We start from the raw sequence: 12486 nt of genomic DNA, 5'->3' as shown, positions 1-12486 counted from the left end.
CTCTTAATATTTTGTATACCTCTACCATGTCTCCCCTCACCCTCCTTCTCTCCAATGAGTAAAGCCCTAGCTCCTTTAGTCTCTCCTCATAATCCATACTCTCTAATCCAGGCAGCATCCTGGTAAATCTCCTCTGCACCCTCTCCAACACCTCCACATCCTTCCTAGAATGAGGCAACCAGAACTGGACACAGTACGCTAAGTGTGGCCTAACCAGAGTTTTGTAAAGCTGCATCATTACTTTGCGGCTCTTAAACTCGATCCCACGACTTATGAAAGCTAAAATCCCAAAAGCTTTCTTAACTACCCTATCCACCTGTGTGGCAACTTTCAGTGATCTGTGGATATGAACCCCCAGATCCCTCTGCTCCTCTACACTGCCCAGTGTAGAGGAGCAGAGGAACTAGAACAATAAATATCACAAAAAGTAGAGGTCCCAGAACTGATCCTTGTGGGACACCACTAGTCACAGCCCTCCAATCCGAATGCAATCCCTCCACCACAACCCTCTGCTTTCTATAGTCAAGCCAATTCTCAATCCACATGGCCAAGCCTCCCTGGATCCCTTGGCCTCTGACCTTCTGAAGAAGCCTACCATGCGGAACCTTGTCAAACACCTTACTAAAATCCATGTAGACCACATCCACTGCACAACCCTCATCAATCTTCCTGGTCACCTCCTCAAAGAACCCTATCAGGCTGGTGAGGCAAGATCTTCCCTTCACAAATCCATGCTGGCTGTCCCTAATCAGTCCATGATTCTCTAAATAATCATAGATTCTATCTCTTAGAATCCTTTCTATCAGCTTACCCACCACAGACATAAGGCTCACTGGTCTGTAATTCCCTGGACCATCCCTACTAACTTTTTTGAATAAGGGGACAACATTTGCCACCCTCCAATCCTCCGGTACCATCCCCGTGGACAACGAGGACTCAGTTATGACTTTAAATTTCTTTTTTTGTTTTTGCTGTAATTTCTCATCCATATCAAATTGGTAAAAGCAGTTGGTTAAATGATAGTCTTTATTATTAATAACTCATCTTTATGAAGTGAACCACAACACATACTTCTGTGCATTAACATTCTTACAAAATTGTGGTAAAGGTCAAATTAATAATACTTCACTTAGCAACAGAGTGAAAGTTCCCAACAGTTTGTTTATTTCTAAACTATCAAAGCTCAGTGATCCCATCATCACTCCTGCTTTGAGTCTGCACATACTTTTGTTCAGTTTATATTTGGCACATGCATTACTTGGCTCAGCTCTCTCTGAAATAGTTATACCATTGTATCCTTTATTTTTTTTTTGCATGGCTTGCACAAGCAGTTTCCTTCTGGGCACAAATTAATCCAGATTAGTAAAATCCACTTCTCAACTTGATTCAGTTCACTAAAAATTTGAAGCAATGTTAAATCAACAACAAAAAAAATCACTGAATTAAAAGGGGTACTCTCTTTCTTACAAATGTTCCATACTGTAGGCTTCCATGATACAAAATTCCAGTCAAAATCTGGGAAAATTATTCTCTATACAGTAATGCAGCAATGAATACTACTGTAGAATACCAAATGAAATGTTTCTGCACAATAAAGATGGTTTGCACATTTCAGAAGTATTCTGGTGAGTCTGCACTATAGGGAAGCAAACACAAATATGGACAGTGGTGAAGCAGTTAGTTCTGCTACCTCAGCTCCAGGGACCCAATTTGGTCTCAATTTTGGGGGCTACGTAGAGTCTGCACGTTCTCCCTATGACCCTGTGGGATACTTCCAGTTGACGGTCATGTGTCAGAGACAATAAGTTGCAGGGATACAGGAGAATAAAGAAGAGAAAAGGGACCAATGGGATTGTTTCCCAGGGAACAGCATGGACTCATTGGCATCCTTCTGTTATTCTTAGACACAACATTGTGGAAACTGTCCAAGTACATCCTCCCTACAGAAAGGACAAATCCAAGCACACAAATACAACAGTGATATCAATAACATCTTCACCAATGCTCAGTCTGGATTTTGCCAAGGCTACTTGGGTCTGTACCTTGATCACAATATAGGTGTAAGACCTGACTTCTTGAAGTAAATAAGTGATTGTCCTTGACCAAGTGTCACACCAAGGAATCCACCGACTTAGTTCAATGGAGAAAACCTTCCAGTTGCTGGATTCATACTTTTTTAAAAATTCATTCAAGGGATGTGAGCTGCACAGTCTGAGCTACCATTTAATTGCCCATCCCTAATTGCCCGAGGTGGTGGTGATGGGCTGCCTTCTTGAAACGCTGCTGTCCTGGAAGCGCAAGTGGACCCACAATGCAGTTAGGGAGGGTATTCTAGGATTTTGACCTAGCAATGGTGAAAGAACGGTGATATGCTTCCAAGTAGGATGGTGTGCAGCTTGGAGGGCAACTTATTATACAGGATAATGTTAATAGACATTGTTAGACATGGATACATTTTTGAAAGATTGGGGAATTCAGGGCAATGGAAACTGTCACAGGAGTTGAGGCCTTGGGAAGATCAGCCATATTCAGTCAATTAACACTCCAAATGTAAGAAAGCAACATAGTTGTATGTGACATTTAATTCAAAGATTCACAGACACTGCTAGGCAAAGATTTGGAGTCCAGAAATAGAGCAAACTGACAGACTTAACTTCCTGAATCTGTCAATAAATCTGAGACTTCCATGCTTGATAACACGTATGTACAAGTCTGGGACTTGCTGCCATTTAAAATCAGCTAACCACTCGCAGATCCAATTAGAATCACTGGCATGAGCTAAAGAAATCTGTCCCATTAAAGCAATGAATCCTTCCAAATTCCTTTAATTTAATTGAAATAAGCTTATTATTTAAAATCATTCTTCAAAACTAAAGGTTTCTAATCTTCCTGCTGAATTTCAGCTCTCTATGCTTTTACCATACTTCTTATATTAGCATGCCCAAACCTGCATAGTTCTTCAATTGTGATCAAACTAATGCCCTATGTATTTATTTATTTCTTTACTCTAGTACTCTGTGTCCCACTTCACAGACCTCAGAATACTGTCAAAATTTACTGCACTATCTATCTGCAGTCATAATTTCAGGGAATTATGTATCTGAATTCCTTGGTCTCTACATTCAACAAAAGTTTCAGAATTTTAGGATGTGTCCATATGTGACCAACACACAAGATATTCTTAACAGTACTCAAGATTTAAACAGGAAACCAGGTAATAACAGAGTGTCAATGATATTGATATTTATGTATTCTATAAATTAATCACCCAAACAGACAAATTTCTACATCATGTTTCACAACAGAAGAATACAAAATGTTCAAGCCAGTGTAACATGCAAATTTACTCACTGTCTACCAAACAACAATTAGTTTCTGTATCCTCAAAACAGACACGGATCTAAAACTTAGTTGTAGAATTTTATGTTAACTTTTCTGATTTGGATATTTTCTGGAGATGTGGCCAATATTTATCCCTCAACAACATTAAACAATATTAACAAAGATTATCTGGTTGTTATTACCTTTGTGGTAGCTTGTTATTTGAATCAGCTGTTGGGTTCCCTACATTTAGGACCACAAGTCAAATATTTAATTGGATTTAAGAATTTTGGGCATTATCCAAAAGCAAATTTGTTCTTAATTTTTATCATACCTTCATACATCAAACTTACTGTAGATAGGATACATCTTTTTTCTATGCCAATTAGTTAAAATGCCTAGAAGAATCAATGGAGTTTGTAAACGCACTACATTATGAAAGATCATTAAACAAATCTGCAACATATTGAACAGATATTGTCCAGTCTGTCCATGCAGACCCATTGTCGAAGCCTGCTCTTGCCCCACTGAATATATTTATTCCTACCTTGACTCCATTCTTTCTCTCTTGTCCAGTTCATGACATTTCATATACCCTCCACCACTTTGACAGTAACAAATTCCCTGGCCCTAACAAGTTTATCTTCACCATGGAAGTACAATCACTCCACACCTCCACCCAACAACCAGAGGGTCTGAGGGCTCTCTGCTTCTTCCTTAAACAGAGTTCCAACCAGTTTTCCCTCCATCAACACATTTACTTGCCTGGCTCAACTTGTCCTCACATTAAACACCTTCTATTGCAATTCCATTTACAGTCTCCAAATCAAAGGTTTAGCTATGGTCACTTGCATGGGCCCAAGCTACTCTATCTTTTTTGTGGAATGGGTGAAACAGTCTTTGCTTCAGCCCTACTCGAGCCCACTACCCAATTTTTATTCTATGTATTTCTCCCTTAGCTTTTCTCCTACTGAAAAGTAACTTGTATCTCTCCCTTTCCCAGTTCTGACAAAGGGTCACAGACCCAAAACAATGACTGCTTCTCTTTCCACACATGCTGCCTGACCAGCTGCATCTTGGCATTATTGCTGCAATTAAAACAATGTGCCTCATATCTGGAAACAAAATAAGAAATAATCATAGCAGATAGCAACTAAAGGCATGTGTTAAATTTCAGTAAAGGTATAGACACTGATAACAATATGAATATTGCCTCTTGCAGGATTTTGCCTCATATCAAGATTTAGAAAGACCATTTTATACATAACCCTGTTAAAATTGGTTTACCCACCCTTCCTCCCATTATGCAACATGACCAGTTCCAATAAGCTATGACAATTTATGCACAATCACAGAATATCTCATCAAAATGCACATTAGTACCTCAGCCTGCCCTTAAAAGTAAACAAGAAATGGAGTCAGAAAGCATTAGAATTGGCTGATGACCTATCCAGGTCAATGTAATGATTCTGATAAAATTGAACAAAACTCCTTTTGAACTAAATGTCTCTAAAATGTGAAAAATGCCAGGAACAGACAGGTGCCAAAGTAGTTTCATTAAGGGGAATGGGATCATGAAATAGGAAATACATTTTTTAAATGTGTTCACATACATGGGATCGTTTAAGCAAAAAGTACTTCAACTCAACGCCCCTCTTTAGTAACTGACCAGAGACATTTTATACCTAGGACACTATTTGTGGACTCAAGCAAGATTTAATGGATTAATACAGTAGTTAATCACTACCCATGTTGTTCCATCTTTTTTCTCTACTTGGCACCTGTAGAGTATGGAAACAAAACACTCCTCCAGTACCACGTGAGTTGCTGCATTAAAGGTTATACTAACTACTCGAATTATTTTGAAGTTGTTTATTGAGAGTATGTAATCTGAAAAACTTGTGTGTGATATTATTTGGGTTGTTTAAATCACATTCAAAATTAAGATGCTACAAAATGCTATTTGAATTCAAGACAGGAGACATTGATCATTTCAGCATCTAAGTGTAGTAAATTTTAACATACACTAACACAGTTATAGTATCCAAAAAAGAGAACTGGAAACCATTTAGCTACTATACCAAAGCCTGCACAAATGTTCTTTCTAGATTTGTAATCTTAACAGTAGTTGCATTTCTGAATAATAGTTATGCAAGTGCCACTAGTTTACACTGATTAAACCCTTATACGATGAGGATTTATAGTTTGTTAAACCATTTGAAATTAAAGAATGAATTTGATTTCATAAAGCCTTTCAGGAAGATGTCCCATAGTGCATCAGAACAAAATACTTTTAAAGTTAGCAGCCAATTTATGCGGAGGGTACAGCAAAACAAGCGAGACAAAGAATTAGTTAATATAGTACAGGTAAAGGTAATTGAGGGGAAAAAAGTCAAATAGCCAGTAGAAATCTGAGCTTACATTCTTCTGTATTAACAGAACAGACAAAAGTGGTCTCAGTTTAACATTTCAACCGTATTTCGAAGTACGGGTAAATCTAATAGTCAATAATATCAGTATTATTTCTTTACATCTGAATGTTATTCTCTCTCAGCAACACCAAAACACCATACAATAAAACGGAAGTACAAAGTACTACCCTCCACTGTGTACAGCCAATTTATACACGCCTAGTAACCACCATCTATGTGACAGTTTGCATGTTGTTGGTGAAAGTCAACAAAACTAAAAGGAATCGCAACTAACAACTTAAGTTCACGGACCTCTGGACTGAATACCTCTGCGGTAGTTTCTTACGTAATAAGTTGACGTTTATTCATGCGGGCAGAGGTCTGAGTGGCAGCCCGAGGGACAGTGCGGCTGTCACTCGTTGGCCGCAGCGGCCGGTCTGCGTCACTGACTCGGTCCTGCTTACCTGCTGCTCGGCTGCGTACACGCTGTACCTGCGGCTCAGGCCGCTGCCGCTCCACCACTGGCTCCCGCCGCCGTGAAACACCAGGCCCCCGACTCCAGCAACTCCCAGCCCCAGCAAAACCCCAGGACTCAGCCGCCGCCGGCTGACGGTACTCCTCAAGACGGTGAAAGTTGCTGCAGGTTCCCTGAGCATCAGCGACAACCACCTCCAAGTCGCCATCTTGGCGGAAGTTTGGAGAAATCTCGCGAGAGGTCGACAGTACCCTGAACAGTAACACCTCTGTTTACATCTCTGAGCTGCACCAGGTTGTCTGCAATTTCCTGTCATTGGCCTATGTTTCAACATAGAAATAACAAATAACTCACAGTGAATATGTTTATGTTTGTCATAATTTTAGAGCGTTTTACAAGAAATTCAGCACAAAAACAGGCGGTTCAGCTTACAATGAAAGGTGTTATTATAAATGAATGTCATTCTAGGTGGTTTGCTGAAGTTTCCCTATTGCAGTCGAATAATTGTCTTCACATCTTATGTTAACTGGCCATATGTGATGCTGAGCCACGCTTCCCTTGAATCTTTGAATTTGGGTATAGTTGGAAGTGGGCCATGTACAACATCAATAAAAACCCAGCATTTTCTAATTTTGTTTCAAGTTTCCAGTATCCACAGTTCTGATATCCTCTTTGATTTTTATCAATCCTAACTCACGCCAAGTCCTATTCAATCCCTTCCTCACTGAACTATACAAGCATAGAAACATACAGCAACAGAAACAAGCCCTTATGGCCCACCTTGCCCATGCTGATCACGATGCCTATCCATGCTTATCCCATGGGCCCACATTAGTGCTGTATCCCTCAATATTGGAGAAACCAAGGGCAGATTCGGTGACTGCTTTGCAAAACTCCTGCACTTAGTCCACAGCAGTGGCCCTAAGCTCACTGTTGCCTGCCACTTTAATTCCCCATCCCACTCTGACCTATCAGTCTGTGGCTTCCTGTGCTATCACAGTGAAGCCCAATACAGACTTGAGGAACAGCACCTCATTTTCTCTCTGGCCAATTTTCAGCATTCTAGTCTCAATATTTAATTCTACAGCTTAAGGTAACTTGATTTCTTGGTTTGTGTCGGTCATCCATCTGTAATATTAGCTCAACAGATATGTTGTCAGATTTCTGAACGGTCCATGAACTTATGAACACTACCACACTGTTCCTTTTTTGTGCACTATTTATTTATTTTGTAATTTATAGTCTTTTATGTCTTTGCACTGTACTGCTGCTGCAAAACAACAAATTGCACATCATATAAAACAGTGATAATACACCTGATTCTGATTCAATATTTGTTTCATTTTTTTTTCTCTGTGGGAGTGGAGGACCTGCCCAGCCTGACTTGCAGGGCACATTCTCTTTCTCTACATTTTGCAACTCCCATGTTCTGTTCTCACTCTCTAACTGCTCCCATTCACTCATTGACCAGACAACCTTGTCCCTATGGTCACAGTGACATCCCCCTCCCCCACCCTACCTGCAGCATTACAAGCTCCTTTTGCATCCTTTTCTGATCTGACAAAAGGTTTCTGACCTGAAACGTTGATTCTGTTTCTCTTCTCACAGATGCAGCCTGACCTACTCAATATTTCCAGCATTCTCTGTCTTTGTTTTGTTTTACAATTCCAGCATCTGCAGTTTTGTTCATTTCCTATATCCCTCTACTCCTTCCCTATTCAAGTACCTGTCCAAATGCTTCTTAAACATTGTAACTGTATCTACTTTCACTCCCTCCTCTGGCAGCTCAGGCCAAATATTTACCACCCTCTGTGGAAAAACTTACCCCTCAGGTGTCCTTTAAATTTCTCCCCTCTCATCTTAAACATGTGCACTCTAGTTTTATTCTATTGCCTTGGGGAAAAGATTCTGGCTGTCTATGCCACTCATAATTTTGTGAACCACTATAAGGTCACCCTTCAGCCTATCCGTTCTTTCCTTATAATTACAGCCCTCCATTCCAGGCAACATCCTGGTGAATCTATTTTGCACTCTCTCTATTGCTACCACATTGTTCCTGGAGTGTGGTGACCAGGACTATACACAATACTCTAAGTGCAGTCTAACCAGTGTTTTGTACAACTGCAATATGATATCCCAACTCTTATACTCTGCCTATGAAGGCAAGCATAAAAACTTTTTTTTAACTACCCCCATCCACCTGTGTTGCCACTCTGAATGAGCTATCGACCTGCATCCCAAGGTCTCTCTGTACATCAACACTCCTAAGGTCCCTGCCATTTATTGTACAGGCAGTCCTCAGGTTACAACAGGGTTCCATTCCTGAGAACTGTTTGTAACCCAAATTTTTCATAAGTTGCAAATGAATCAGTCTCTGCAGTACACCACTTGTTACAGATTTCCAGTCAGAGAGCATCCTTCCACCATGACCCTCTGCCTCCTATCACCCAGCCAATTTTGGATCCAATCCACCAACACACCTCAGATCTCTTGTGCCTTAACTTTCTGAACCAGCCGACCATGCGGGACTTTATCAAAAGCCTTACTAACATCCCTATAGACAATATCTATCACCCTGCCTTCATCAATCACTTTGGTTACCTCCTCAAAAAATTCAGTCAGATTTGTGGAGACACAATCTCTCTTGGACAAAGACATGCTGACTCCATCTAATTAATTGCTACCTTTCCAAGTCAACATAAATCCTGTCCCTAAGAATCTTCTCCAACAACTTCCCTACCATTGTTGTTAGGCTCACCAGGTTGTACTTCCCAGGCTTAGCCCTACCAGCCTTTTTGAACAAGGGGACAACATGAGCTATCCTCCAGACTTCTGGTACCTCATCCATGGCTAATGAACATGCAAAGATCTCCATCAAGCCCCAGCAATCTCCTCCCTTGCTTCCCTTAGTATCCTGGGATAGGCCTGGGGATTTTGCTACCCTAATGTGCTCCAATATTTCTAGCACTTCCTCTTCACAGAGATGTGCTCCAGGATATCAGTGTACCCCTCCTTGACTCTCCATCCTCCACATCCTTGCCAATGGGAAGTATTCATGTAGGATCTCACTTATATCCCCTGGCTCCACACATAGATTACTTGTCTTGTCCCTGAAGGGACCTATTCCTTCTTTAGCTACCCTCTTGCTTAGAGTCATAGAGCCATACAGCATGGTAACAGGTCCTTTGGCCCAACTGGTACCTGCCAACCAAGATGCCCCATCCAAGCTCGTCCCATCTGCCAGTGTTTGGCCCATAACTTTCTAAACATTTCAAATCTGTGTACTTGTCCAACTGTCTTTTAAAAGTTGTTATTGTACCTGCCTCAACCACTTCCTCTGGCAGCTCATTCCACATAGCTACCACCCTTTGTGTAAAAAAGTTGACCCTCATGTTCCACTTAAATCTTACCCCTGTCACCTTAAACCTATGCCCTCTAGTTCTTGATACCCTAACTCTGGGAAAAAGACTGAGTGCATTCTCCCTATCTGTGCCCCTCATGATTTTATACACCTCTATAAGATCGCTTCTGTGCTATAAGGAATAAATTCCTAGCCTATCTGACCTCTCCCTATAATTCAGTTCCTCAAGTCCTGGCAAAATCCTTGTAACTCTTTTCTGCACTCTTTCCAGTTTAATGACATCTTTCCCATAGCAGTGCGACCAAAACTGAACACAATATTCCAAGTGTGGCCTCACCAGTGTCCTGTACAACTGCACCATGACTTCCCAATTTTCATACTCAATGCCCCGACTTATGAAGGCCAGCGTGCCAAAAGCCTTCTTCACCACCCTATCTACCTGTGACTTCACTTTCAGTGAACCATGTACTTGTACTCCAAGGTTGCTCTGTTCTATAACACTCCCCAGGGCCCTACCGTTCACTGTGAAAAACCTACCTGGATTTGCCTTTCCAAAATGCAACAGCTCGCACTTATCCGAATTAAACTCCATTTGCCATTCCTTGGCCCACTTACTCAGCTGATGAAGATCCCTCTGTAATTTTTGATAACCTTCTTCCTTGTCCACTATTCCACCTATTTTAGTGTAATCTGCAAACTTACTAACCATGTCTTGTACATTCTTATCCAAATCATTGACATAGATGACAAACAACAATGGGCCCAGCACCAAGCCCTGAGGCACACCGCTAGTCACGGGCCTGCAGTCCAAGAAACAACCTCCCACCATCACCATTTGCTTTCTACCATCAAGCCAACTGAGTATCCATATATACTTATATAATATATTGAATATACTTATATAATGCTTCTAATATACTCATAAAGGATTTTAGGATTCTCCTTAATCCTACTTGCCATGGTCATTTCATAGCCCCTTTTTGCCCTCCTAATTTCTTCCTTTTCTCCTATTTCCCCTGTAAACTTTGAATGAATTGTTTGATAACAATTTCCTATACCTGACATGTTTGTTCTCTTTCCCTCAATGGCCCAAATTTAATATTCTCACTTTAAGTTGAAATATCTGTCACTGTAGCCTCGTCTGATCCTCGAACCCTCCAAAAATTGCTGTGGTCCCACAACCCTGGCCTCATTAACCTCAGCACTACCAATGGTATATTTGGTAAATTGACTTATTATTGGCACATGCGCTGAGGTACAGTGAAAAACTTTGTTTTGCATGCCATCCATAGAGATCATTTCATTACAACAGTGCACTGAGGTAGTACAAGGGAAAAAAATAACAGAATACAGAATAAAATGTTACAGTTACAGAGAAAATGCAGTGCAGGCAGACAATAAGGTGCAAGGCCATAACGAGATAGATTCTGAGGTCAAGAGTCCATCTTATTGTACGAGGGGACCATTCAATAGTCTTATAACAGCGGGATAGAAGCTGACCTTGGGCCTGTGGTACATGCTTTCAGGCTTTTGTATTTTCTGCCCAATGGGAGAAGGAGAAGATAGAATGTTTGGTGTGGGTGGGGCCTTTGATTATGTTGGCTGATTTACCGAGGAAGCGAGAAGTATAGACAAAGTCCATGGAGGGGAGACTGGCTTCCGGGATGTGCTGAGCTGTGTCCACAACTCTCCACAATTTGTTGCAGTCACGGGCAGAGCAGTTGCCATACCAATCTGTGATGCATCCGGATAGAATGCTTTCTATGGTGCATCAATAAAAATTGCTGAGGGTCAAAGTGGACATGCCAGCTTTCTTTAGCCTCCTCAGGAAGTAGGGGTGCTGGTGCACTTTCTTGGCCATGGCATCTATGTGGTTGGACAAGGACAAGCTGTTGGTGATGTTCAACGCTCTCGACCTCAGCACCATTGATGTAAATAGGAGTGTGTACACCGCCCCCCCTTCCTGAAGTTAATGACCAGCTCTATTGTTTTGCTGAAATGCCCAACCAGTGGTAGCTGTGTCTTTGTCTCACTAACCGCTAACCTCTGCAATTTTCTCCATAAATCTGTCCTCCTGCACTCTCTGTACCCATGCATATTCAAATACCTGTTTGTCAAAATTTTGCTTACTTGTCCTGTTTTCTTCTTTGACTCTTTGTCAAGTGTTTTGAATGATTACACACCTTTTTAAGGGCCTGAAGACACTTTACTGCTAAAGTATAAACTTCAAGGAGAGTAGCTTATCTATGCTGAATTAATGCAATATGACAAAATGAATATCAGTGAAGCTTTTTGAGATATTTCAAAATGACAAGGTTCCATGTCAGTATTGTTTCACGTGAAAGTTTAGAAACAAATCTGTGTGCCATATATTGTAAATTTGAAAATACATTTAACATATTAAATATATTCGATGCTATCGTGGATCATGCTGCACTGAATTGCAAACACTTCCTTCTGAATCGTCATGTGGTTGTTTGACCTACACAACAATCCTCACCAAGGGATTGGAAAGGTAACGTGTGGGCAGCTCAGTTTAAGGACTCTACTTATATTTCCTGGAACTGAATAACAATAATCCAGGAATGGATTTTCTGTTCACATTTCTTTAGGCAGCATCAAACTTTCTCCATCTGAATATGCAGATGCAGATTCAATTTGGGTTTCATTCAAAAATCAGCACTATGAAAATTTACATCAATGGTGCTATTTACATCAATGGTGCTGAGGTCGAGAGGGTTGAAAGCTTCAAGATCCTAGGAGTGAACATCACCAACAGTTTGTCCTTGTCCAACCACATAGATGCCATGGCCAAGAAAGTGCACCAGCACCCCTACTTCCTGAGGAGGCTAAAGAAAGCTGGCATGTCCACTTTGACCCTCAGCAATTTTTATTGATGCACCATAGAAAGCATCCTA

General features: G+C 40.9%; 1 protein-coding gene across 1 annotated transcript in view; it reads right to left on the bottom strand.

Moving 5' to 3' along the window:
• The window catches only part of micu2 (mitochondrial calcium uptake 2), a 326882-nt gene extending 320466 nt beyond the window's left edge, over positions 1-6416 (bottom strand). Inside the window, 1 exon segment of the mRNA XM_052026309.1 lies at positions 6197-6416. Within this exon segment, the coding sequence (XP_051882269.1) occupies positions 6197-6415 (219 nt within the window). The 5' untranslated portion in view covers position 6416.
• Positions 6417-12486: the final 6070 nt, after the last annotated feature.

Source organism: Pristis pectinata, chromosome 11 (genome assembly GCF_009764475.1).
Source record: "Pristis pectinata isolate sPriPec2 chromosome 11, sPriPec2.1.pri, whole genome shotgun sequence".
NCBI lineage: Eukaryota > Metazoa > Chordata > Chondrichthyes > Rhinopristiformes > Pristidae > Pristis > Pristis pectinata.
The sequence above is the reverse complement of the archived record's forward strand: the minus strand, read 5'-3'. Positions and strand labels throughout refer to the sequence as shown.